The 27,191-nt window shown below is 39.9% G+C and overlaps 4 protein-coding genes across 17 annotated transcripts in view; 1 reads left to right on the top strand and 3 right to left on the bottom strand.

Annotated features, from left to right (window-relative positions):
• hspg2 (heparan sulfate proteoglycan 2) overlaps positions 1 to 8,175 on the bottom strand; it is a 94,974-nt gene extending 86,799 nt beyond the window's left edge. For 5 of the 14 annotated variants that reach the window (XM_042219321.1, XM_042219325.1, XM_042219326.1 and 2 more), the window contains exon 1: positions 7,628 to 8,171. In XM_042219321.1, coding sequence (XP_042075255.1) covers positions 7,628 to 7,696 — 69 coding nt within the window. In that variant the 5' untranslated portion in view covers positions 7,697 to 8,171. Of the gene's footprint in view, positions 1 to 7,627 lie in introns of all 14 variants that reach the window. The other 9 variants (XM_042219318.1, XM_042219319.1, XM_042219324.1 and 6 more) reach the window with 6 other exon arrangements.
• A 5,836-nt stretch (positions 8,176 to 14,011) lies between these two features.
• Positions 14,012 to 18,053, bottom strand: agmat (agmatine ureohydrolase (agmatinase)). Its single transcript, XM_005918876.3, has 7 exons — positions 17,681 to 18,053; positions 16,970 to 17,172; positions 16,700 to 16,748; positions 16,086 to 16,281; positions 15,540 to 15,719; positions 15,313 to 15,397; positions 14,012 to 15,203 (listed from the first exon to the last, which is right to left on the bottom strand). Exons 1-7 carry the CDS (start codon positions 17,983 to 17,985, stop codon positions 15,130 to 15,132), a joined length of 1,092 nt encoding a protein of 363 aa, XP_005918938.1. The 5' UTR covers positions 17,986 to 18,053; the 3' UTR covers positions 14,012 to 15,129.
• Positions 18,054 to 18,964: 911 nt separating this feature from the next.
• On the top strand, positions 18,965 to 21,790 carry LOC102290063 (tubulin alpha-1B chain). The gene is made up of 4 exons (XM_005918877.3): positions 18,965 to 19,150; positions 20,114 to 20,336; positions 20,423 to 20,571; positions 20,665 to 21,790. The coding sequence occupies exons 1-4, from the start codon at positions 19,148 to 19,150 to the stop codon at positions 21,643 to 21,645; spliced, it is 1,356 nt and encodes a 451-aa protein (XP_005918939.1). The 5' UTR covers positions 18,965 to 19,147; the 3' UTR covers positions 21,646 to 21,790.
• Positions 21,791 to 22,081: 291 nt separating this feature from the next.
• On the bottom strand, positions 22,082 to 26,538 carry pink1 (PTEN induced kinase 1). Its single transcript, XM_005918878.2, has 8 exons — positions 26,058 to 26,538; positions 25,270 to 25,545; positions 25,041 to 25,144; positions 24,759 to 24,941; positions 24,407 to 24,570; positions 24,169 to 24,296; positions 23,671 to 23,901; positions 22,082 to 23,455 (listed from the first exon to the last, which is right to left on the bottom strand). Exons 1-8 carry the CDS (start codon positions 26,409 to 26,411, stop codon positions 23,171 to 23,173), a joined length of 1,725 nt encoding a protein of 574 aa, XP_005918940.1. The 5' UTR covers positions 26,412 to 26,538; the 3' UTR covers positions 22,082 to 23,170.
• Between the last annotated feature and the right edge of the window lie 653 nt (positions 26,539 to 27,191).

Below are 27,191 nucleotides of genomic sequence, written 5' to 3'. Positions count from 1 at the left end.
GTTTCATTAAGAATAGTGTATGTGCATATGTAAGCATGTCTATCAATGTCTTTTTCCATTACAGCAGAGTTTGGCTTACAGTGGGGATAACACATCTTCAAAAGCTGCAAACCTGAAAGGAAAATATTTTCACCCAAGCAGTGCTACTCAGTTAAAACATGCTGTGATGGAAATTCAAAAGTCATATACAAGCTGAGAGAGAAGGAATAAAAACAACAAGTGCTTGTGCTGGTTGTAATTAGATCCAGGGGAATTCATTAATCCTTAGTTCCCGCCTGTTATGTGCCAAGTTATAAAAACTAATAAGACCTTCAGTACAGCTTTGCAACTAGAAGCTGTGACCAGCCAAGAGACACTACAAGTGAAGTCAGTTTCATTGTGCAAGAAATAAAAACTTGTGAAATGTGCCTCTGTGTCTTCAATGCATGATAAAAAGGTTCAAAGAGGAGAGACGCTGGAGATGCAGAAATCCAGGACAATGTCAAAGACTTCAAATTGTGGGGATTTTTAGCTATAAATTAAAAAAGCGGATTTATATGGTAACTAACACACACACACACACAGAGGTACATCTGTGCACACGACAGCCTGGGTAAACTTTGCTTCAGAGGAAGCGGGGTCCTCTTGTTCTGTAGACAATTCATGGTTTTATTTCCGAAACAGGATGGTGACTCAGCAAGGGACAAAACTTTCAGACCATCACAAGCCATTGCACTAAAACAATGGAGTGCTGGAAACCACTTAACTACAGACCCATTTGTTTTCAGAAAGCTCTGAAAATATCTCATTATGGACCAAATTGTCCTGTCCAAATTGCCTTCCTTGTTCTTGCAGTAAAAGGTGTGCAATAGGAGGATAGAAATGACTTCTTTATAGCAAATCTGATTTACTGTAAATGTTCATTCGCCACTGCAAGGTGAAAGGATTTGGAGATTTGAACAATGCATGCTATAAGTGAGTGAGCAGAAAGAATAAAGGACATGCAGTAAAAAAAAAAAAAAAGTTAGAAAACTCCCCTGAGAACAAGAGTTTCTCCTTGTGTGAGCATGTGTTTATATCAGGCAAAAGAGTTGTTATGTCTTATGGGATAACAGCTGATGTGATAACACACACCAAACTGGTCCTCTCCTGTCTCTGTAGATTTATTGTGGGGCACAGCTGAGGCCTAGTACACCAGAACTCAATTCTTCTGTAAAACCAGATGTAATGTTGTCATAGTGTTAGAAAATATAGAAAATATTGCAGAAAAAATATCATTTAGACATCGTATTGTCACATAGATTTTCCATTGCTTACAATTTTCAGCATTTTCTGCAGCACACACAGCAGAGGATCACTGCCGATCATAGTTGGAGGTGCTGAACCATGCATTGTCAAGACAATAAAATATTGCTAGAAAGTTAAAGAAACATAAATATAATTACAATAAATAGTTTGCATATGTACATCTATTTAAAAAAATCCAGCAACTGATTTTTTGTTCCTTGAAACCTGGTATCTGTCCAAAAAATCCATTATCAGTTATAATCAAACTTTAGCAACAGCGGCTTGAAGAGAAGTGCTGCATGCAAAAGGTATCAGTTTTACCCAGAAATATCTGAATCGGCTTGTTTTTGCAGGCATATGATTTAGTCGCAAGTTTGTGGTTGAAATAATCCCCTGTGTTTATTCAATCACTAATCTCTGTATAACTGATGTCAAAAACAGCTGACTTTTAATATTTCATGCAATAATGACAGATATAAATGTCTTAGATAAATTGGAACACCTGATGTCATACTGAAAGACTGAGGCTAGACCTTTAATTATGACTCAAAAGTTTATCTTCATCAGTTATTGCTCATAAAATAAAAGCAACACAGGACCAGCAATGTTCTTGCTTTGCATGTGATGTGTTTTAATAAGATAATTATTTCCTTCTAAAAATATTTGTTGTGGATCCATCCACCCATCCCACCATGCCCAGAGAGGCCTTCTCTGTAACCACTTCCTCCAGGCCTTCCGGAGGACCACTGAGGGGTTCCCAAACCTGTTGAGAGATGTAATCTCTTCACTGTGCCGTGCATTTGTCAAGGGGCCTCCTCCCGGTAGACACCCAGGAAGCATCCTAATCAGATACCAAACCACCTCAAGTGACTATCTGGCTAGCTCTAGGGGAGAGTCCAGCAACCCTTTGGCGGAAGCTTATTTTCACCGCCTGTATCCTAATTAGCCTGCTAAAAGACAGCAGGGTTGAGTTACTGCCATCAAAAACACACTTGAATTAAATGAAACTTGGCAGAAAGGGGAAGCCAATGTTTGCCCATTATTTACCTTTCAGTGAGTCATTCAAACCCCCAAAGCCGAATTCCACTTGCCGACCTCCCTCTGCGAATATTAAGGGTTTAACAGCAGCTTAGGTGGTGAATTTGCATCTTCTTACAATAAAGTCTTGCAAATGGGGAAGCCTTTTTGTTTCACATGTAGAGACTTGCTGCTGAGTAAGAGGCAGTGAAGCCAAGGTTCTGCAGGTTAGCTCTCAGAGAATGAGAACTCAGAGTTGATAAGACACCACAGGGTTGGACTTTTATAACCATTTAACTGGATGTCAGCTACAAACCGGGCTTTTAAAGAAAAAGGGGTAAAAGGTTGATAACAATCTCTTACCTTTGTTAAGTACCAAAGAAAAAATGCTCTGTTTCCTACACACCAACATGCAATTGATAAAAAGGGCATGGGGTCCCATCAGAGTACTTCTATATGTTGGGAGGGAACAAACAAGACAATGGAGCCCCTTTAACCAAAAAGTGGAAGTGATTTCCCATCACTCCCTCTGAAAAGACAATGGCAGATTCAATAGGGCACAGGCTATGGACCACCTTCAAAGGGAGAGTGCAATGCAGTAAAGTTAGCATTTCAATGAATCTGTAATAAGTGCAAGCTTTAGGTCCAGCCCACAGAAAAGCCAGTGAAAAGACTGAAGACGACTGTTTGAGATGGGGGAATTGCACAGACTTGTTACCAGTCTATTCCAAACCTTTTGTTTTGCATGTTAGATTTAAGGCTCAGTATTTCCACAGGAGTAATCACTGGCAGTAAAGAACGGCAATTTAAAAAACTTGCTTGTGTCCCAAAAATGAATTAATTCCACAAAAACTGGGGCACAATATCCCCTGGTATTAACTATTCCCCGAACCGAACCAATCGATCTCTTTCTTAAAATTTGAAATGGCAATATCTATCATATTTTGATGCACTTCTTTTTGTACAGACTATGAATGAAGGTGTTAGGATAGCAGGGGGAAAAATCAGACATGTAATTCGCTGCCCTGAATTACTTTTTGGCCATTACTAATCTTTATTGCTTGTGGTCACAGTGCTGACCTCACCATGAACTCTGCCGGTTTTATTGCACCTGTGGCTCTATAACTCAGGAGTGAAGAGAGATATGTACAATATCAAATGTAGAGTGATCACGCCTTTTAAAGATACTGGTCAAGGAATCCTTTAAGTACTTGTTACAGTGAATATCGGGTCAAATCACAGACTTCAGTGTGAGTGTGAAGCAATAGTGTCAGGAATCTTGGTTGCTCAAATATACTTTAGGGAGTAATTAGTCTATCTAAACTTGGGCCTATTTATAAGTGTTCAATGGTGTGTTGAGCAAAAAAGAACACAAAAAAACCAAATGTGATAATAAGAGAAAGGAATGATAACTTATGATACCTTTTAACACTCACGTGTGGAAAGTTTTTGTTTTGTTTTTTAAATTAAAATCAGATTTAAATGTAGATTTGCACTTTCCCAGATAGAAGCTTTGCATCAGTCTGACTGTGATATATACGTGTGATTTGGTGATTTGAACCAAAGCCATCCGCATGACTTCTTCAGAGGAGGAAACGCAGAACAAGTCTGAGTGTAAAGAGATGACTCTAGCTACAACAAGCAGTAGTCAAAGTACCAGAGTCTCATGTCAGCACATGCACAACGTTGCTGCTGTACCAGCTGAGGTGCAGCTGTGTTTGGATTTGGCTCTTCTGTCCGACATGAAGCGACATTGGGCATGAAAGCACAGCACTCTACAGCCAAGAACCACAGAGTATCATGAAAAGACATTAGTAAGTGTCTGTGTGAAGTTGTGCCCAGAGGATAGGGTGGAATAAAACACCCTTGTAAATTTTATCAACCTAAGGGTTTGAAGCAACTTTTGCAGCATAAATTTGTATTTCAGAACACAAAATATACTTGATACTAACATTTTTAATAAAATACACAAACCAGATTCTAGGAATAACACGATAATAATAACCTACATTTACTGCAAACCAAAGGTTTAAAAAAAATCCCAAACAAAGTGGCTAACTTCAGATGTGCGGTGAGATTAACCTGTAGATTGATAAAAGAGTATGCCAAAATTTTCAGCATATTTTAGGTTGTTGTCATCTGTAGATGCCAATAGGAAAAAGCTCCCTCAAAGGGAAATGCTAAACAGAGAGGCGAACATTAAAGCCACGGGAGAAACTTTAAAAAGCATCGCAAACAGGGTGATTTTAAATGGGTAAAAAGTCAATGAAAAACTAAAATGCTGCAAGCTTTAGACCAGATAGTCAAGACACATCAGATGTAATTTCATTACATAAAAGCAGGTCTACAGGAATGAGTGTTAGGAAGGGATTTTAAGGAATTCACTGATTCTGCAAGACTGAGCTCATTAAACAAGTTACAAAGCCAAAGGGTCCTGATAGCAAAATCATAGTTCATGAAATATTTCAGAGTAATTGTAAATGTAAAGGCTGTGATGCATGTCTGTTCAACCTGTAATTATCTATAGACTCGATGAAAACCCTCACAGAGAAGCAAATCTTCTCTGTGAGGTGGAAAAGCAGCAAAGGACGTGTCAGGCCAATGAAAAGGTTATAGCAAAGCAGCATGACTGATTGTGAAGACAAACACGTGAAAAGTTCAGGTAGCAGTGGCTAATGTAGGCTATGAATAAATAATGAGGAACTCTGCTGAACTGTGAAACAGAGCCAGGTTCGGAGTCCTCGCCTCTTGACCTCTATACCGTTCCAAGTCACACTTCGCTGCAGAGTCAACAAATGCCAGCTTCCTGGCCTGCTCTCCATATGTGCCAATGTGCTTGAGGGTGGGGTGGGCCAATTTAGTGCAGTATTGTCCCATCAACCAAGATGGCCTCTCTCCTGGGACTATAATTCAACAATGCAGTGTTTACCAAACCTAGTCTTCAAGCAATTATGTGAATGTGTCCAGGGGGCAGGCTTTCCCTACTGTTCAAACTATGGAGTGGAGTTGGTGTTTGCACTGCTGTGCTTTTCAACTCCCCAGAGTCCTCATTGATTCTGAATGGGAATTAAACACCAGGTAGCTGGATCTGAAATGACAAAGCACCACACAGACGGCCGACCACTTCACCAAGTCTGCATGGCACAAACTGACTACACCATCGAATCAAACTGTCACTGCATAATATTTAGTAGGGGGATGAAGGGGTCGAGTTACACGCAGCAGAAAAAGACAACAATTCAGACCAATGACACACACACACTTCAGACTATGTAGTCATAGCGATCCAAGCTGCCCTTCCCCTGCCGCCCCGAATGAAGTCAAGGAACACTTATGACAGTCTATACTGGGAGAAATTTCAGTACCAAAATTGTCAGTGGTAATGTCACGGTTAGTCTGATGTCATACCCCCAGAAAGCCAAGTGACCTCCCTAGCTTACATATGCTTAAGAAAGACATAATGAAAAAAACAGTCATCATTTGTTTCTTATTAAATATGAAGCTGTGTCGATGTTTGGTTCGCACAATTCTTCACACTTTTACTGCTGCTTGTTCACAGTGGGATATGGGTACTCTTTTTTATTTATTTAATGGATAACTCTCACCCACTGAGTTTTTATTGACTTTGATTGTCTTGAGCTGTTGCGCATGAAGCTGACATTCCAGCACGAAGGAAGGAGGATCTCGTAGTAACACCAGTACGCGCGTGTGCTTAATTGAATCAAGAGACAGTTCGCCTGCTGCAGTTCAAAAGCATAATACCAGAAACAGATGTTGTTTGCGGTTACAGATAATTCAATTATACTGGTGTTGTTGGCCTAACAGTCAGCCAAGGCTGTGGTAAAAGTGTAGAGGCCATCTCATGTTACCTTTCAGTGACAGAACACAACAGGTGATAATAGCCCTCTGGAGCTGACTTCTATAGATCGATGATATTGAACATACATAACTTATGGTGACACTGAAGACACACGCGATACATGTTCGGCCACTCCAAAGAAAAGCTCAGTGCTCAATAGCATGGCATCACCGGATGTAAAATATATCTTAAAGTCATGAAAACTTCAACACTAGAGCTTTTCAAACGTCAAGCGTACCACTGCTCACACACCAAGTCCAGCATGTGAAAGATTTATGTCTGCGGACCTGTGCAACTATGTCCCATCATTCAAAAAGGATTTGGTTTAGATCAAATCAACTCAGAGATGTCACAGATATTTCAATCGTGACAGCTCTGTTTATTGGAGGGCATAAAGGTGAGACACCAGACGGGATTTGCAAAGGGTGGGGGCAGTCTATTCTCAGCCGCCCGGTAACGGTCATCCTCTATATGATTCACAGCGCAGACACAGAGGTAAGAAGACAAACAATATCTTAGGCTGCAATATCAGTAATTAATCAAACAAATATATTCAACACTGTGTGGACTGTACACTCTTTTGTTAGTTAGTTACCAAGCAAAAATATTTCAACTTCATATTTGTTCCATTCATTTGTTGTTTGCTCTCAATTGGACATAATGAGCAACACCAAGCCAGTTTTACATCCTAAAAACTGGATCGAGTAAATAAATGAACAAATATTCAATAAAGATAACTGCTGGCTGCTGCCTTAAGTGAAAACAGACATAGGTAAGAAATTCTCAGTACAGCACATTTTTGTACCTGCAGTCGCTCTTGAATGCACGTCAATGGTAATGTTGAGGTGAATGCATTTCTTTTTCCTTTTGAATAACATTACTGAAAACTCAAGCCATCACCCTCAAGCGACCTGCATCTTTTATTCTCAAGAATTTCAGGCTCTCCAGGACAGAATAAAACACTCAGCCTAAATGTGAGAAGACACAAACTACCAACTACCACAGAATTCTGTTATTTCCGGTTTTTTTAATCATTGTCAAACATTGCATATCTTTGTTATAACAGAAAGCCTAGGCCACGCAAAATGGAGCCTCACAAAGTTTAAGAAGGTTTAGGAGTTGAGTACTCCAGGGAGACTATGAATAGCTTGTTTCTATGGACAAACTTAGCCCGGCTCGGAGCCTCTAGTTTGTCATATTACTTCTAAAAGCATCTTTACAGTTCATGCTGACTGGATTCAGTTATACAGCCCACCTGCATGTGAGCAACCCGTCGCCACACCATTTACCCACAATCAACACTACTATCAACATATGACCTTTTAATAGGATACAAAGACACTGCTTCTTAACCTTAACTTGATTTTGGGGAGTGGAATAAATTGTTTGTATATTTGAGTTATGTAAGCAACTAATAAATAAAGTCGCCAGTGGGGAGTTTAAAAGTAAAATGAAAGCGTAAAGAGAAAGTTTGAGCTCACTTACAGTAAAAAGCTGCGATGTGAGTATGAAAGAGAGGATAAGTCCACAGATCGAAGTGGTCAGAGTGCCCATTTTCCACCGACCCAGCACAGGCTGTAAATGCTGGGGGAAAGGGGGGAATACGAGGGTCCTTCACGCCTCCTGGCCACTGGAACGGTGCACCTATTTCAGACTTTTCTTCTAGAAACCCGACTGCTCCGCTGCGTCCCACGCCCGGTGGGACTTCATCAACAGGTAAAACGGATCCCTTCTCGTGTTTTTCTCTCTTTTTCTTTTCAAAAAGATTACGCAAATAAAAAAGATCGACACTATGGGGCTTCTTCTCCCTTGCACTCCGAAACTTGGGACTTGTGGTGGGTTGAATGCAGCCTTGCAAAGTCAATGGGAAGTCCTGTGCGGAGAGTGCGCTGCCGAAAAGTAAAAGGCGGAATGGAATTCATGGAGTGCTCAAAGAGAGCACAAGTAATACCACTGTGGGGAGACGTCGCCGAGAATAAAGTGTGTGGTGGTGGTGAAGGACGTTTTTAAGTCTTTACTCGAACAAAAGTAGCAAAGCACCACTGTTCCAATACTTTAGTATCCTGCAACTAAAAATCCAAAAGTATTCCGGGTAATCTGTAAGAGTGCAGAAATTACTTGATTTCCAAAAGAACGAATTCGGCACAGTGGCTCAGTGACAGGCTTTGATACTGAAGTGGAATTTTGAATGGGTAATTGTAGGACTGATTTGATCAATTGTTGGAAAATTCAGTTAAAATGTAATTAAAAAAATGAAATTCTAAAGTACATTAAAACTGTTTACTGACCATTTGATTCGTGTTTAAATGAGGACAAGTGGAACAGCGTAGTTAATTATTATTTTATTATAACACATATGAGTTACTTTTTGTTTATTTTTAAACTAGCTACACATCTGAATTATCCAGAAATAAGTAACAAGTTTCAGGAACAACACCTAACCTAAAGGGATCTGTTATTTGTCTTTACCTACTGGGGGACATGCTAGTGCTTCACTTTTCATGTCCTCGGGGACACACACACACACATCACACACACACACACACATCACACACACACACCACATATATAGTTATATATATGACTAAATTAATATATAATATATAATATTTATATATTATATAATATATATAACCACACACAACACACACACACACACACATATATATAATATATATATATATAATATATATATATATATAATATATATATATATATATATATATATACTATATAATATATATATATAATATATATATATAATATATATATATATATATATAGTATAATATATTTAGCAGTGGCATCCTGTAACAAATTCAAGTCACTCAATATTTACTGACAACAGTAAAAGCAATGAAGAGTGCCAATCTGTTTGCAGTCAGGACTGGTTCAATTGGTTTGAAAATAAAAGTGTTGCTGCAGAGTTTATGAAAATATGTCGCTTCAGTTCTTGGCAATATATTTGGGCATTTGTTGCCCTCTACTGGAGTTCTAAAGTGCAGCACACCGACTTCCCAGTGCAGAGATACCCCCACAACCATTTAACTGCCTTGCGTTGCTGTGTGCTGTGTCACTGGAGACACGTCCCAAATATAAGCTTGTTTGTCAGGACTGAAGTCAGTAGCTGTTTGAAGGACTGGATGTCTGCATCCAACCATTTAAAAGAGTGATACTTTATCACTCTGAGGTTTGAGAGGGCAGCTGTTGCCAATTAAAAGCTAAACTCTGAAGAGAGAGTTATGGGCTGCTCCAGTTTGCTCATGAAAATAAACTAAAAGTAGATGAACAAAATGGGCTCATCATGTTTGGTTGGCATCTAGCGAATTTGACACCTCTGAGCTCCCATCCAGTCGAATCATTTACTCTACAAAAGCAGTCTTCTAAAAAATCTATTCTGTGTCTCATCTTGGAATATCAAAAAGATGTCAAAAGAAAACAAAACAAGGTGTGGAAGGGTAGATACACCAGAGACCTCACAGTAGAGCCAGCCGCGCCTAATCACACGTTTGAGACACATGCAAGGAGGGACAAGGGATTTAAGTTGTTTTATGTTGTCAGAGGTCGCATACCAAAAGTGTTGGAAACACTGCTGAAAGTTATGATAAACTTCCAAACTTTTACTCAGTGAACTCTTTTATTATACTGTAATACCACAAACATCACCATTACATAAACTAAATGCTACAGCATAGAGGATAAATAACACCTAAACTGCTGCAGTTATTCCAAGAGCAGGAATTTGTACCAGTGCTCTATAGACCCCTCTAGCCTCTTGGATACAAGAGGGAGCTTATTTCTGGGTCTGACTGGTCTGACTATGAATGTTTATAAGAGGCATCTCACTGACCACAGTGGTGTGATTTAGGGACTACTCCCTTGCTTGCAGTCAGCAGAAAAGTTCTGGAAAAATCATGTGAAAAAGTTAAGTAAAAAATGTCTTAACCCATTATTATAGGCCTCAAAGTCAACTTAACTTTCAACAAACTGTTTAGAATAGTTGTCTGTTTTGTGGCCGTGTTGGAAACGCCAAACGAGTCCTCTGTGAATTCCGAACGTGTGTTGGTGTTCAATAAAGTACTGTTTCAGCAGCATGTTTATGAAGCATAATGCCAGGAGTATATATACGTTGTATGTAATTTCATGCCTTTGAGAGTTTTATTTTGTAGTTGGAGAAGTAAATAAACAATGGATTGAAAACTATTCAGAAGTTAAGATCAAGTCTCTCTTTTTTTTTGTGTCCGACCCTTTAAAACCTGTAGCTTAGCAGTGTTGTTTGTTACTATGTATTGTGATATTACTGTAACTGTGATACAGTGAAGCTGGACTGTTCAGCTGCAGAAAGCAGCTGCCAAAAACCAACAGACCAGCCAGAAAAAATGAAATGATTCCTCTCTCAGCAAGGGTCAACGCCCCTTGGAGCCTGATGCAAATGAAGTTATGCTGAAAGAAGTTGGAGCACACATAGGATGCTCGTCCCAATCTTTTTCATTTCATCATAATATGTATGTCATATCTTTCCCTGCCCTCTGCTTCGATTGCACCAGATAAGTCCCAAGCAGTGTTTTGTTAAAAAAATGCTGTTGGTAAATTAGAAAGATGGGAAATGAGAGTAACTCCAGAGTCACTTTGCAGATTACAAGTTGATTATCCGCATGTATAAAGCTACATGTCACAAAGACATCAAGACTTTATATAGTAAATATTTTGCTAAGAGAACTCAAGTTCATTTCAAAAATGACAAAATATTAAAAGAAGTAAACAAGCAATAAGTAAAAACATATATTGCAACTCTGATAATCCTACAAAATTACAGTCTGTAGATAGATAGATATTTTTATATTGTCTGTTTTACCCTTTTATTATTTGTTATCTTATGTGCAGCACTTTGTGATTCTGTCTAGAAAGGTGCCTAAATAACCAAATAAAATTGCGCAATAGAGGTATATGGTTACAAGGTAGATATAACATGCATAATATATAATATATATATTACTCACCTCAAATAAGTAGAACCGTATAAATAATAAGTAATATAACAATATACTATGGATAATAGCATTTATATATATACAATATTATATAACATATTCATATTAATAAATATACTCACATGACTACTTAATATAGGATATAACCTAGATAAATCAGGAAAGTGATCGATATTTGACACTACTGCAATACCATATAGTATATAAGTATATACATATATATAAATATTTATACATACATATACATATACATACATACATATACATATACAATACATAATGTTAGATTTTTTATGGAGAGTACGATAGTACATCACTCAATAATCTAAAATGTAGATATAAGATATAATATAGATTATGCTATAAACATATAAGATTACTAGTAGTAGGATTAGTGTTGTAAATAGTAAATAGATGTCACTCGTATATGACATATAATATATAATAGATAGGCTATAGATTATACAATTTATGGGGCAATAGCATAGATCTGTATGTATATAATATAGTATGCATCGCATATGTATAATATAAATAATATAAGTTAGGATGGAGAGAGTGTATAAAAACATAATATAAAGAGACCTCACACACGGTTAATAAAATACTATATATATAGTAGATATGTAATATATCATAGTTATTATTTATATATTATATATATATATACTTATATTATATATATAGTGTTATATGTATATATATTAAATGTAAACTCGTAATATTTATGGGGTCTTATCGTTAAAAAAAAGAAGTGTGAAAGGTGTATAGAAATAATAGATACTAAGATAGAATAATACTTATATATGAATAATACACTATAGATATATATATGTATAGAAACAAAAAAACATTATCTATATAGTATATTATACAGTGGGGCAAAAAAGTATTTAGTCAGCCACCGATTGTGCAAGTTCCCCCACTTAAAATGATGACAGAGGTCAGTAATTTGCACCAGAGGTACACTTCAACTGTGAGAGACAGAATGTGAAAAAAAAATCCATGAATCCACATGGTAGGATTTGTAAAGAATTTATTCGTAAATCAGGGTGGAAAATAAGTATTTGGTCAATAACAAAAATACAACTCAATACTTTGTAACATAACCTTTGTTGGCAATAACAGAGGTCAAACGTTTACTATAGGTCTTTACCAGGTTTGCACACACAGTAGCTGGTATTTTGGCCCATTCCTCCATGCAGATCTTCTCGAGAGCAGTGATGTTTTGGGGCTGTCGCCGAGCAACACGGACTTTCAACTCCCGCCACAGATTTTCTATGGGGTTGAGGTCTGGAGACTGGCTAGGCCACTCCAGGACTTTCAAATGCTTCTTACGGAGCCACTCCTTTGTTGCCCGGGCGGTGTGTTTTGGATCATTGTCATGTTGGAAGACCCAGCCTCGTTTCATCTTCAAAGTTCTCACTGATGGAAGGAGGTTTTGGCTCAAAATCTCACGATACATGGCCCCATTCATTCTGTCCTTAACACGGATCAGTCGTCCTGTCCCCTTGGCAGAAAAACAGCCCCATAGCATGATGTTTCCACCCCCATGCTTCACAGTAGGTATGGTGTTCTTGGGATGCAACTCAGTATTCTTCTTCCTCCAAACACGACGGTTGAGTTTATACCAAAAAGTTCTACTTTGGTTTCATCTGACCACATGACATTCTCCCAATCCTCTGCTGTATCATCCATGTGCTCTCTGGCAAACTTCAGACGGGCCTGGACATGCACTGGCTTCAGCAGCGGAACACGTCTGGCACTGCGGGATTTGATTCCCTGCCGTTGTAGTGTGTTACTGATGGTGACCTTTGTTACTTTGGTCCCAGCTCTCTGCAGGTCATTCACCAGGTCCCCCCATGTGGTTCTGGGATCTTTGCTCACCGTTCTCATGATCATTTTGACCCCACGGGATGAGATCTTGCGTGGAGCCCCAGATCGAGGGAGATTATCAGTGGTCTTGTATGTCTTCCATTTTCTGATGATTGCTCCCACAGTTGATTTTTTCACACCAAGCTGCTTGCCTATTGTAGATTCACTCTTCCCAGTCTGGTGCAGGTCTACAATACTTTTCCTGGTGTCCTTCGAAAGCTCTTTGGTCTTGGCCATGGCGGGTTTGGAGTCTGACTGTTTGAGGCTGTGGACAGGTGTCTTTTATACAGATGATGAGTTCAAACAGGTGCCATTCATACAGGTAACGAGTGGGGGACAGAAAAGCTTCTTACAGAAGACGTTACAGGTCTGTGAGAGCCAGAGATTTTCCTTGTTTGAGGTGACCAAATACTTATTTTCCACCCTAATTTACGAATAAATTCTTTACAAATCCTACCATGTGGATTCATGGATTTTTTTTTTCACATTCTGTCTCTCACAGTTGAAGTGTACCTCTGGTGCAAATTACTGACCTCTGTCATCATTTTAAGTGGGGGAACTTGCACAATCGGTGGCTGACTAAATACTTTTTTGCCCCACTGTAATACACAGCACACACACACACACACACACACACACACACACACACACACAGAAACACACACAGACACACAAAAACACACACACTCACAGTACCATTTTTTTAAATGAAATTATACAGTTTGGCTGATTTTATAGGCACTGTGTCTGTTCTATCATTTTTGTCAAGAAAATATGGCCAATAATGTGTTGCCAGACTGAGATTAAAGTTAGCAGTGCTTGAAGAATAACCCATAATCACAACCCATCCAGAGAGGTTGGAGAAAATTATAAACCCATGCAAGCATGGGGGAGACAACTGCACACAGAAACACCCGGGAGACTGATGAGACAGCAGTATTAATCCCTGTGACACTATGCTGCCCTTCAAGAAAGGGAAAAGATAGGAAATGAAGACGGGTAAAAAGAGAAGGAAAAAGAAGGTTGGTTGAAAAAAAAATATTGTATTTTTTTTGAGTTATATAAAGGTGTCCAAGGCCTGCATTTCAGAAAAAGTACAATTCTCTCTTATAATAGCTGCTGTTATATAATGCTAATAAAATACAGTACTGTGCAAGCCTTGAGTCATCCCTCCTTCTTTCATATTTTGCATCTAAGCCAGACGTTTGACATTTTTAAAGTGGTCATTTGCAATAGTTACAATAGACTTCGTGAATGTCACGTTCTGTTCAAGGAACTAGATTAGGATGATTTGAGTTTTGTGGCATTTTGAGCCATCCTTCTTGCAGCAGTCATCAGAAGATGTGCACACTGGTGATAAAATGATGGACAGCAACAATAGTCAGGTATGCTGGGCCATTTAAGCAATGCTCAGTTGGCACTACAGGGCCCAAAGTGTGCCAGGATGATATTTGTGTTAACACCTGGAGAACACACATTTCAAGCATTAGAAAAAACATGAATTAGTAACCAGTTTTCATATCGTGAATTTTGAAACCATAGACATGTAACATTTTTCTGAAAGGTTGAAATAAAAGCCTTTTAATAAATGAAATGCTCCTGTGCAGTATATACTGAATTTGTACAGCATAAACAATGCAAGAGTGCCAGGCACTATGACTGGATTGTGATATCAGAAGGAAGAAACTTGTTTTCAGCAGTCAAGGTAAATAAAGACACTTCAAAAATAATATTTCCTTACGTATTTACTAAAAGCAGCAGTTAGTTTAAATCACTGACCGGTTTGTCTTTCTTGCCTTAAATGCACATTGGTGAATACTGAATTTCACATTTCTGTACACCCAAACAGCACTACACTTAAGTTGTCATGGTCTTAAAACTCATCTGCAGCACTGCACTGTTGAATGAGTGCAGGATTTCCTAATGAAGCCAATACTTACAGAATCATAACTTGTGTCCACTGCGGCATACTCATCATTTTGTTCGCAATTTATAAGACAGTAATTACCCTCAGATATTTTAGTGTCATTCAAGAGTGCAAAGCATGACTGTACCAAAATTTGATTGTCCGAGTTTTTCCAAAACTACACATTTTATTCTCTTCTATGCTCTCAGTATTTATCAATAGTACTTAATTTTTGGGAGAACACACAACATTTCAAAGAGGAGGTTGGCCCCAGTCAATGCAGTGTTTCCTGTTGACAGAATGAAAGAAAAAAATGAAATGAATAAGAGGACAAGAGGGAAAAAATACATTAGAAAGAAAATTGGAATTTCAAAAGAATTTAAATGTTAAAAAAGCACCTGTGGTGTCGTAGGGTGGTGACACCTCCACTAGATCACATCCAACAAGGTTCAGACCACGGCATCCCCGAATAATCTCAACTCCCTAAATCCAATCGTGACGATTGATTGAAAAAATGAATTCATAATGCAGCAGAAAATACAACATTTCCTTGCTTGGTGTATGTAGTTTTTTTTATATATAGCTAGTAACTAGTATAGTAAACTTTGAGGTGCACTTTGATTACCTGTATGGGAGTGAGCCCTGCTATCTCAGGTGTGCCTGTTCCAGGAGCAAAGCCAGGGTCAAGAGCATCAATGTCAAAACTGAGGTATACTGGACCTTTGCCCATCTGATTCCTGACCTCATCCATTAAAGGCGCAAGAGATTTGAACCAACACTCTTCCACTTGCACAACACGGAAGCCCTAGGGGAGTAGGAAAAAAAACATAGTAGCCTTGTTATGAGAAAATTATTTTGAGACATATGGCATCTCCGAGTCAGCGCCATAAAATGTCCTTGTTCTAGATGAATGCATTTGCATCTTGTTGTCAAAAAACAAGCACAAAAAAGATAAAATATACCAATTATTAGCATAGATTCTTGCAACTTTATATTAATCCAGTTATACAGCATTTACTCTCCAGACAAAATGCCAAAACCATTATGTTGAATTTATCTGAGGCATTTCCCTATGGGGAACAAGCAAGTAAAGGTTTATTTATCCAACGCCAAAAAATATATGCTACATAAGCATGCTTTACACACATGAAACAGTAACCTAGCAGAGTACCTGTGCCCGACTCCATTCATATGAGTCGGCAGAATAGCCTGAACCCCGAAGGCCAATCTGGACCACTCTCTTGCAGTCCAGTAATCCTTCCTCCACACATCGTCTGAATGGAGTCCCGTGGCCTATTTTCTCCCCCAATACCACATCACTGGTGTCAGCATGAGCATCCACATGGATCAAACCCACTGGGCCATGCCTAACAAATTATCACAGGAACAAGGGCATGGGGTATAAAATGGTTAAAGAGGAAGTTCATGTTCATCAGTGGCAGCTATATATATTACCGTAACTGAGGACTCTTCCTGCATTCTCAGTAAACCCAATTCACACAAAACAGTATTCTTTCATTTTATTGCATTCTCAGATTGTAAAGTCAGTGAATACAAGAATGCATAACTCAAGCGACACCTGAATCATGCATTTTTGGATTTGTAGGCTGTACAGTTTTGGAAGTTTGAGGGAAAAATGCTTAATAGCCGTGTTAAGACAGTTCAACACAGATCAAAACAATGTTTATTGTATCCTAAAGTGTGTAAAAAAGTAGTACTGTATCAGCAGTCTCAACTTCAAATAATTTGCATCACATATAGTTCCTAGGAATAAAGCACACTTACTTCTCAGCAACGGCTTGCAGGATTGGGTAAGCAATAGTGTGATCGCCACCTGCAGACAAAACTTCCTTAAAATCCAACCTTTGATCAAATCTTCTCTTTGGTTTATAGAGCTATCTAAACGGCTAATAATTGAACATGTATTACAACACTGTGCTTTGTTAAATATTTACTGAGCTATCCTTGACTATCTGTGCAACTGTCTGAATAAAATGTGAGCAAGGGCACTTTTAGAGCGTTTTCTTCACCTCTAGAGATCAGTTTTCTTCTCACCCATAGTTAGCGGGATGCAGCCAGTGGCCAGGATCTTTCTGTAGGCCTCCCTGATGCGTTTGCAAGTGTCTTTCAGGTCATACACATTAACGTTCACATCCCCAATATCAGCAACCACGAGGGACTCATAAGGTGCTGCCCTGGTGCCACTGTTGTAAGCCCTCAGCATGGCCGACTCAACTCTGATCTGTCGTGGGCCAAACCTGTGAACCAGGATGACAGCTATGATTGTTCAAGCACAATGGCTGCTGCTTGGATTTTGCATTATTATTTTTTTTATTGTGACAATTTTTAACCTTGATGGCATGAAAATAGTGTTTACTGTACACAGTAAGGTATTGGGTGGTCAAAATGAATTTGGACGTTTCAGCTTTTGTACATTCCCTGCAGCTGAGGATTTCTGTTGCCTATATATGTCTCAATTGTGTACAAGATGGTCTGTGAAGTTTTGCACAACATGAGGATAAGATTAACTCATTCACTGCCATTGACGTCTATAGCCGTCAATGGCAGTGAATGAGTCAATGGGTTTAACTCATTCACTGCCAATGGCTGGCAGTGAATGAGTTAATTTAGTCACTTTAATTACAAAAGTCAAACTTAAATCTATCTTTAAACGCCTGAAAACAGCAGCTTTGTTATGCATGCATCCAATGTCTACGGAGCAGCAGGCCCATACGTTTAAATATTAGCTGCAGAGAAAAACACTACCTTGCGCCAGGTCGGTTCGAGGTCCCGGTATCAATTGGGACGCCAACAAACGCTGCATCAAGCCCTTCTGCGGTGTCCTGGTAAGGTAATTTGGCCATGGTGGGGATCCCGGCCACCCTGGCAACAAACTCGGCGCTCGGTGGTACATTGTAGCGTTTCCCTGAGCATTGTCTGTTCGGATTTATGCAAAGGCCTCGTCTGTCGCTGCAAAGAGCCAACGTCTGTCGTGGCTGCAAGGCGAAAAAGTCCGCTGCTGCAGCGGTAATGGTACGACTTAAATGCAAGTTTCTCCGAAGCGACGACATGCCTGCTAACTTGAGCGTAAAGTTAAGTCGTGTCAGCAGGCCTTTAAATGACTTCTGCTACTTTAGTGCTTTATTGTATGCTCGTAATATTTTCTTTTGCGTCGAGCAGCGTAATGAAAAAGTATAGTTGAACAGTATTTATTTAACTTATTAATTTGCACTGTGCACACTGTGATATTGGATGCACAAATTGATTCTTATTATGCAGGTTAAGTAATGCACATCTTTGTTAGGCGACTGATTAATTCATTACTTTTCTTATAGGTCTTATAAGTCACAGCATGATTCGGAGCCCTGAAGGCAGCACGAGTCTGCAAATGAGTAATCGAGGGAGAAACCAGCTGTGACCGTCTATCAGGAAGAGGACCAGCGTTATGAATGATTGATAAACAAAACTATGAAGAATACATATAAAGTAGTTATAATACTCTCGATCGACAGAATGCGAGTTCTATGATTTTTGCTAATGACTTCATTAAAGTAGAATGTAGAAGAAAATATATAGGGAAAAATGCAATATTACAGCTGTGATAAGATTGAAATTTAACAGGAAGCCAAATTAGTAATTTCAAAGTTACTTTTGCTCCTGGACACGTCAGCCAAGCCATTTGTTCAGTGTAAACGACCACATAAGTGGAGTTCAACGCTGAAGTATTTGTCATTTTCCTGAATTAAGCCTTTTTTATTTTATTCTCTCGGATCTCCAAACAATATAGCTTTCATTGTGATGCCGTGGCTTTACTCAATATAACAGGTTTCTGGCTAATTGCATTGATTTACACAAGCAAAGCGAATACCCCTTTTTATTTATTTATTTATTAGAAAAAGGACATCCGAGGGTCTTGCCTCCTACCAGATTTTATGAAATTCTGCTCTCTTTTTTGCACAGTCCTGTATTATATTGTCCTGCATAATCCTACCGACTCACGCCTTAGCGGAGGAGGAATTAGCTCCCGAAAGCCTCTTATCGCACATTGGAGGTTCTGAATGGGAAACAATTACTGCGCCAGACGGAGAAGGATTTTCAGTTTGTGCACTTCACCTGTCCTCCTGAAGAGGCAGAGCGAAGATCGTCATCACAGCAGCCTCAGACACCGAGCACCTCAGTCGCAGACACTCCTTTGGCTTGTTTCATTACATTGCATAATACCGACAAGCAATCATGGTAAGCGAGACCTTAATTTCTAACATTTGACTTGCTTATTTGTTACTGTTTAAGTCTAACATATGTGGAAATTAAACTAGGTCGTTTTTTCAAATCTGTTTCTTTCCAAATTACTGCAACCGTGCTTGTTGCCATGCAGTATTCCGCAGCTTACTGTGATCATACATAATTGCGAATAGAAATAGTGTGAGATGTCGTCAGTTCGTTAAGTTCGTACTTAAATGATAAATTACATTCATATGGAAGAGCCTGATCCTTATCCTACACAACTCCTGTAAATCATCTTAGTCTTCACCACTAGCCTTGTCCACTTGCCTTCCATTGGCTCCCTTATCAATTTCTGAACATGATCTCCAGCCATTTAACACAACGTGTATGTAAATGTATGTTACATAAATGCAGTGTCCTCTTTTCTAAAAAATAATTATGTCAGTGACATAATACACCATATTGTGTTTGTGTGTTATATAAAACTAAGCCATCCCTAATATCATATATGCTTAAAAATATACCATAAAATCAAATACAGCACAAATTGTGTTACATATAACCCCAGTGGATGATCTGAATGTGTCTTTTTAAAGAGCCAGCACACTGCAACATGTCTGACCTAGATAATCCTCTCTGTCTACAGTAATCCTGCAGTAGGCAGTTTTATGTCGCAGCACAAAATGCATGGGCTTCTGTAAAATAAATGGCAGACTGAGACTCAATCCAAATGTTAGAATAGAATATAGAAAATGTATTATTAACGGTTTCTTGTGCAAGGTAGGGAAAATGTAATTTAAGCAGTTGTGTTAAAGGCAATTTAAAATACAGTGATTGTTTCATTTGTGAGCCCGATTAATGTGTTTTATCCCTCCTTTTTTTAATTAGCAAAAACTGTTCTGAAAACTGGTTATCTTCAGCAAGTGGAAGACTCGTCTTTGTTTTTAATCCAAATCTTTTTTCCCCTTACACTAGCGTGAGTGTATTTCCATCCACGTTGGTCAAGCTGGTGTCCAAATTGGCAATGCCTGCTGGGAGCTTTACTGCCTGGAACATGGGATCCAGCCAGACGGTCAGATGCCCAGTGACAAAGCCATTGGTGGTGGAGACGATTCTTTCAACACCTTCTTCAGTGAGACTGGAGCTGGAAAGCACGTCCCCAGAGCTGTTTTTGTCGACTTAGAGCCCACTGTCATCGGTAAACTTCTAGAAATAAACTTATCGCTGTTGCCTCTTTAATTTGTTAAAACCCTTACATAATTTCTTAATGGTGGTTTTTTGTAGATGAGGTGCGCACTGGGACCTACCGCCAGTTGTTCCACCCTGAGCAGCTGATCACTGGCAAGGAGGATGCTGCTAACAACTACGCCCGTGGACACTACACCATTGGCAAAGAAATCATTGACTTGGTTCTGGACAGGATTCGTAAACTGGTGGGTAAATCAGAGCAGAAGAATCCTGCATAAATGACCTAACTGATGGGTATATCTCTTATCTGGTTGCTGTCTCTCCCTCTCTCTCCTCAGGCTGATCAGTGCACTGGTCTTCAGGGCTTCCTGGTGTTCCACAGCTTCGGCGGTGGCACCGGCTCTGGTTTCACCTCCCTGCTGATGGAGCGTCTGTCTGTCGACTACGGCAAGAAGTCCAAGCTAGAGTTCTCCATTTACCCAGCTCCCCAGGTGTCCACCGCTGTGGTGGAGCCCTATAACTCCATCCTGACCACCCACACCACCCTAGAGCACTCTGACTGTGCCTTCATGGTAGATAACGAGGCCATCTACGATATCTGTCGTAGGAACCTCGATATCGAGCGTCCTACTTACACCAACCTGAACAGGCTGATCAGTCAGATTGTGTCCTCCATCACTGCTTCCCTCCGCTTTGATGGTGCCCTCAATGTTGATCTGACAGAGTTCCAGACCAACTTGGTGCCATACCCCCGTATCCACTTCCCCCTGGCCACCTATGCTCCAGTCATCTCTGCAGAGAAGGCTTACCACGAGCAGCTCTCCGTGGCTGAGATCACAAACGCCTGCTTTGAGCCAGCCAATCAGATGGTGAAATGTGACCCTCGTCACGGCAAGTACATGGCCTGTTGCCTTTTGTACCGTGGTGATGTGGTACCCAAAGATGTCAATGCTGCCATTGCCACCATCAAAACTAAGCGCTCCATCCAGTTTGTGGACTGGTGCCCCACTGGTTTCAAGGTTGGCATCAACTACCAGCCCCCCACTGTGGTTCCTGGTGGAGATCTGGCCAAGGTCCAGAGGGCTGTGTGCATGCTGAGCAACACAACTGCTATTGCAGAGGCCTGGGCTCGGCTCGACCACAAGTTCGATCTGATGTACGCTAAGCGTGCCTTTGTTCACTGGTACGTGGGTGAGGGTATGGAGGAGGGAGAGTTCTCCGAGGCCAGAGAGGACATGGCAGCTCTGGAGAAGGATTATGAGGAGGTGGGAGTTGATTCTATTGAGGGTGAAGGAGAAGAGGAAGGAGAGGAGTACTGAAAGGGTCATGAGGGATTATACAGGAAACTTCAGTGTGTTCCTAAATACATTCCAGTCTATTTATTACCCGTTTGACTTTGTTCAGAGTATAAATTATTAAAATGCTAATATGGCTCTGTCTTAAATAAAGTTTCTGAAAAATGAAGTCTTGTATCAAACCTTTTTTTGCATAACAACACCTTTAAGTTGTGAGGGATTTTTAGAGAAACAATTTTAGTTTGTCCAAGATCACATGGAAAAATCCAGGTGAAATCTGCTTTGGAACTCCAAGAAAAAGACATTTAAGATCAGGCCGCAACTTGTTATTTCACAAACAGTGCTAATAATATTCATCATCAAAATTTTTAAAAAAAATGTATGGATATTATTATATCACCAATACAAGTTATTTATTTTGAAAATATCTAAAGACAAAGGAAAGAACTTGAACAACCACTTCAGGGCTCTTTAACACTTTTATTCTGAAACACTGCAAAAAAAACGACATATATCTAAAATTCGTCTTATAATCTTTTGTAGGAAGCCATATACATGCATCCCTTTCATTCTTTTTGACAGTAGATTATCCTAATATGAAGGATTAAGTCCCAATATTTCAATTATTATGAAATCTGTATATTATATTAGCTGAAAACCTCAGCTCTGAACAGGTGAATAACATGAGCATAAAGTGCAAACAGCAGCAATGTGGAACAAAGTCAGATCCTTAAGATTAATTAATTACTCATGCATGACACATCAGGATCAATGTGATTCATATGTTCTAGCATTTAGGACAGGTCTATGTTCCTTAGCTGTGAAATATCAGTGTACAACTGACTGCAACACACATATCCACTGACAACCAGATCTTCAAGGGGCAACTTTATGTCCTACTTGTGAACCTTTCACTTGGTCTTACCCTACACAGTAGAGTCTAACTTTATCTGTATTGACCTCCACATTTACTGGTACAAAAAGTTTTCATAGTTGCAAAAATAACTGCATGAATGTGAGTTTTTGTTTGTTTTTTCCCCCACAGGCTGATTTGAAAAAGTGTATCATAATTTGGAAAACAAAATATCCACTCACAAAATAGAATTTCTTGCTGCGAAGCAACTCAAATGTTGGGAAAAATTAAACACAATCACTCCCCAGCAGCCGTCTCAGTAATCCACAATGCATTGCACGTGTAAGACAAACTGCATTTTTGTATGATGGGTACCAATAACACTTGAATGTTTGAAGTGCTTGAATTCCTGCTGATACAGTGATTATGGCAAGTGAAACATATTCACAAGTATGTGAGAAATGCAGATAAGTAACATTAGCAGCATTAGAGGACACAGGTTTGAGGGTCGGGTTCTTGAAAAGGGAGAATTACACCACTTGGCAATTCATGATAAATAATCAAACAATACCCACAGCCATTAGATGTTACAGCTAAAACAATAAATACCACACATACAGAAGTCTGAGTATTGAAAGCAATTTTAAGCCCCAGTTTATCCATATCAGTGACTCTCAGCTACGTGTTTGAGTTAATCTAGACAGACAGCACGCAGGCCTGGCTCTGCTCTCGCCCATAGAGGAGGAAGCCTACAGCAGTGCGCAGGTCCTCCAGCTCTAAGTTAGCCAGGAAACTCCTCTGAAGCTCCGCCTCCACTTTGTTCCCACTGGGCCCCTGACAGCCCTTAAGGAGAACCACAGCAGACTGGCAGAGCAACCAATCAGCCAGCTTCCTCATGCCCACACTGTCCTGGTTAGCCAGAGCCTTCCGACCCCAGAGGCTCAGATGTAGCATGTTGGCTGCCACACGGGCAGTGGGGCGCTGCAGGGTATGAAGAACATGTTTCAGTAGTGGAATGGTAGAGATGCCTCTCAGGTAAATCTACAGAAAATGTTAACTTCACAATTCCCCTTAGTGTTGAGAGAATTGTGATTTTTTTTTAGTTCAATGTTTCGGTTTAATAAATGAAACTATATTGTTTTAGCTCTCTTTTACTGAAAACTTAAATATTAAACTAAACACAGCCCCTTCTTTACCTTGTTTGGGTTTCTCCTGAGAAGTAAGCGTATCACGAACTGCACGTCAGCTGGAACACTGGAGGGTAGAGGAGGAAGCTGCTTCTCCTGGTAATTCCTGCTCTCCAGTCCCACTGCTCGATAGAATGGATTTTGCTGTCCAAATATCTCGTAGGAAATGGCGCCCACGGCCCAGGCATCTGCCTTGCTGTAGTCAAGCACCACACCACATCCTGGAACTGCAGTGGCCACCTGATGGCAGAAAAATTATGAGAAATTAAAGTGATTAAATATCTGGTTAACTGCAAATTATCTATTTATATGAATTCTTATTTATCTTAATGATTCATTTCAAAACACAAAGATACAATTAGGTTACTTGAATGGTATCCAAGTGTCACCTCCGGTTATAACCAGAGTGGAGGCAAAAGTCACAAAATTCAGTCTTAATAGTCACCAATAAGAGACGGCGCAGTAACTGTGGCTACTCAGTTACAATAAAGATATTTTTAATCTTACCTCCGGAGCCATAAGTGAAGCATTCCCTCCTTTGCTGACCCAAATGCTGTTGAAGGGCAGCTGCAGACTAGAATCGCTCTGGGCCAGACAGCATCCAAAGTCAGAAATCACTAAACGGGGGCAACCATCTGCATAAAGGACAAATCAATATAACACCGGTGACCCAAACAGACCTCAAGTTGGCATAGTTTACATTTGGCTTTAAACTGTTCTGTTATTGACAGAATTTTGTTCGGACCTGAGTCGAATTCCAACAGCACGTTGTCTGATTTTAGATCCCTGTGAGCGACACCCTCTCTGCACAAATGGTCAATCCCCTCAAGGAGCTGCAGCACCATCAGAGTGCCCTGCCTGCGGCTTGGTGTGGACATTTCCAGGTACTGCCTCAGTGTGCATGGATAGCTATGACACAAAAAATCTGTGAAGTTACTGAATAAAAATGACCTGACACGTACACTATAAAAAAAACCCAACAAAATACTAAAAATCTCTGAAAACAAAGACAGTGACTTTTTTTTTATTTTTTTATACACAATGTTTCTAGCACACATACTGGGTTGGACTGAGGTAGGTAGGAAGGTAGGTCTTACTTCTTCATGACCAGGAAAAGAGTGCGATTGTTGCCCAGGCCTGTAGGGTTAAGCCTGGGTGGCAAAACATCTGGATATTCCTCCTGAGCACCTGGTAGCAATGGAACATCTGCAGTAAAAGCCCGGTACACTCGGATTACATTAGGGTGTGCTGACACTCTTTTGGGCAGGACTCCGAAATGTCTGCATGTAGAGAAATCACAGCCATTCATTAGTCCGTTTCCTATCCTTAGGTCACCACTCTGAGGCAGGAATAAAAAGAACTGAGGTTATAATACTTACCCATCCAGAGTAATTTCTTCTTTTTCCTGCTTTAAGGCATGAGGACCTGCAGGGACCAGCTCCTGAGACATAGACTTTAAGATGGCCTCACTTGATGACCCAGCCTGCAAACAAATAGCAAAATACCCGTCGGTACTGATGTGTGGCTCTTTTTCGTTTGTTTTCGTACAGAGGATTAAAACCTAAAACAGATGTGAAATCATTATCAAACCATTAGTATACTACCCACCCCAAAGTTCCACATCATCTTAATAGCAAAAGGGAAGTTCCTTAGTGAGCAGCATGTCAGAGATCGAGGTGCCTCAGTTTCCACTTCACCTTCTTTTATCTGCACCAGGGAGCATTTTCTGGCACTTTGCTTTGGAGGAGCAAACTGAGCTGCAGCCTCATACACAGCTGCATTGGAGCCTTTCCCAATCTGGTTCCCTAGAATGTAATCCTCCAGTTTATATCCAGAGGTGAATGGCTTAAATGGACTCTGGAATTTCTTCTTTCTAAAAACAGCCTGCAGGGGAAAGCAATAACAATAATAAGCTACACAAAGATATGTTCATATCAATCACGTGCTATAAACAAATTTAGTCAAGAAAAAAAAGGAAAAACAATCAGACTGTATACAACAACTTTTTAAAGCCCCCAAATGTACCTACACTTGTTATAGACGCAGCTAGAGACATATTAAAATAATAAAAAGTAAATTAATGCAAGATTGCAACCAGGTTATCCATTCAGGCCTCAGTGCAAACAGCATGAAAATTAAAGAACGTACACAAATCTTGGGTCTATGCATTACCGTATCAACAAAACATTCATAAATGTAAAAACAATATGCAGAATTGGTGAAGATACAAATAAACAAACTTTCAGTGAAAAAAAAACCCAATACGGCAAATAACCATGAAAATAAAGACTAAAAGAAAAACGACTACTAACAAACCACTTTGTCAGAAGCTGCTACACTTAACGACTTAAATGTCGCTTAGGTACCCTACTGTGACCTACTTTTAGATACCATACCTGGATCTCCTGGCATGTTGAAGCACTCTTTCTGTCATCCTCCAACTGTTGTTCGATAAGCCCCACACCGAGACCGAAAGCCAAAAATACAGCTCTGTTACGCGGGGACCCGCCAGCAAACCTCCTGAAGCCGGCGGACTGAAGCTGAGCTGCCAGGCCTTTCAGAGAAGTGCGGTAATAGCGGTACCGAGACGGCAGGAAAGCCTGAGGCTGAGCGGTGCGGACCGACGGGCCTGCACGGAAACGGTCAGCTCGGAGCTTTGCTGCGAGTCGGCCACCGGATTTCAGGAGACCGAGCTGAAAGACCGACCGGCCCAACTCGAGTCCCCGGCTAATAGCGTGTTTCACAGACATAATTTACCCGGACAGGTAACTTAAGCTGCTACAACGAAGTTTTACTTCTGCCTAGCTCTCTACACCTAGCTCTCGAAAGGACAGCGTTATGTAAACAAAACAATAACTGCTGCTGCTGAGCATGCGCAAACCTTTAGACTGTCTTCTTTTCGTTTACCGGAGGGTGGCGTTTAGCGATCAGGGGACATATCAGGGTATAAACACAAATACATTTAATCATGTCACAAATACAGGATCACTAGAGGTTCAATTTATGCTGGGCTGCCGAGCACACTATATATTTTTAAAAAATGTATAACAACCCAGTCCCCAATGGCATTTAAAAGGTTGTTTAAGGCCTGACACAAAAATGTTTGAGTAGTTTCTCCCTCCTTAACTACTCAAGGTGATGTAGATTTTTTTCTTTTCTTTTCTGTTTGTTTCTTTTCTTTTTTTTCTTTTAAAAAGTCATCCAACTACCCATGTGGATACTTATTTTATTAGAAAATTGACAAAAATTATGGCTTGCCTATGTGGTACAGACCACCCAAGAATCTGTTACTTTGCACTAATTAGTGAATATCTGTATCTGTGCATTACACCTGTACAGTTTATAAATGAAGCCTGCTAATTAGGTTTGCTGTTGTAAGTGTTGTCAGTTCATAGTTTTGTTGTATGTTGGATACAACATGTTAATTTAGTGAATTCTGGTCAAAAGGAGGGTGAAGCTTTACCATGTCACTGACATGTTGGCCAGTGGGTGTGCAGTGTCCCTCAGTTTCACAGTCCTGATATAAACTG

This window comes from Haplochromis burtoni, unplaced genomic scaffold (assembly GCF_018398535.1).
Source record: "Haplochromis burtoni strain Fernald_Lab_line unplaced genomic scaffold, NCSU_Asbu1 Contig_31, whole genome shotgun sequence".
NCBI classification, from domain to species: domain Eukaryota; kingdom Metazoa; phylum Chordata; class Actinopteri; order Cichliformes; family Cichlidae; genus Haplochromis; species Haplochromis burtoni.
The sequence above is the reverse complement of the archived record's forward strand: the minus strand, read 5'-3'. Positions and strand labels throughout refer to the sequence as shown.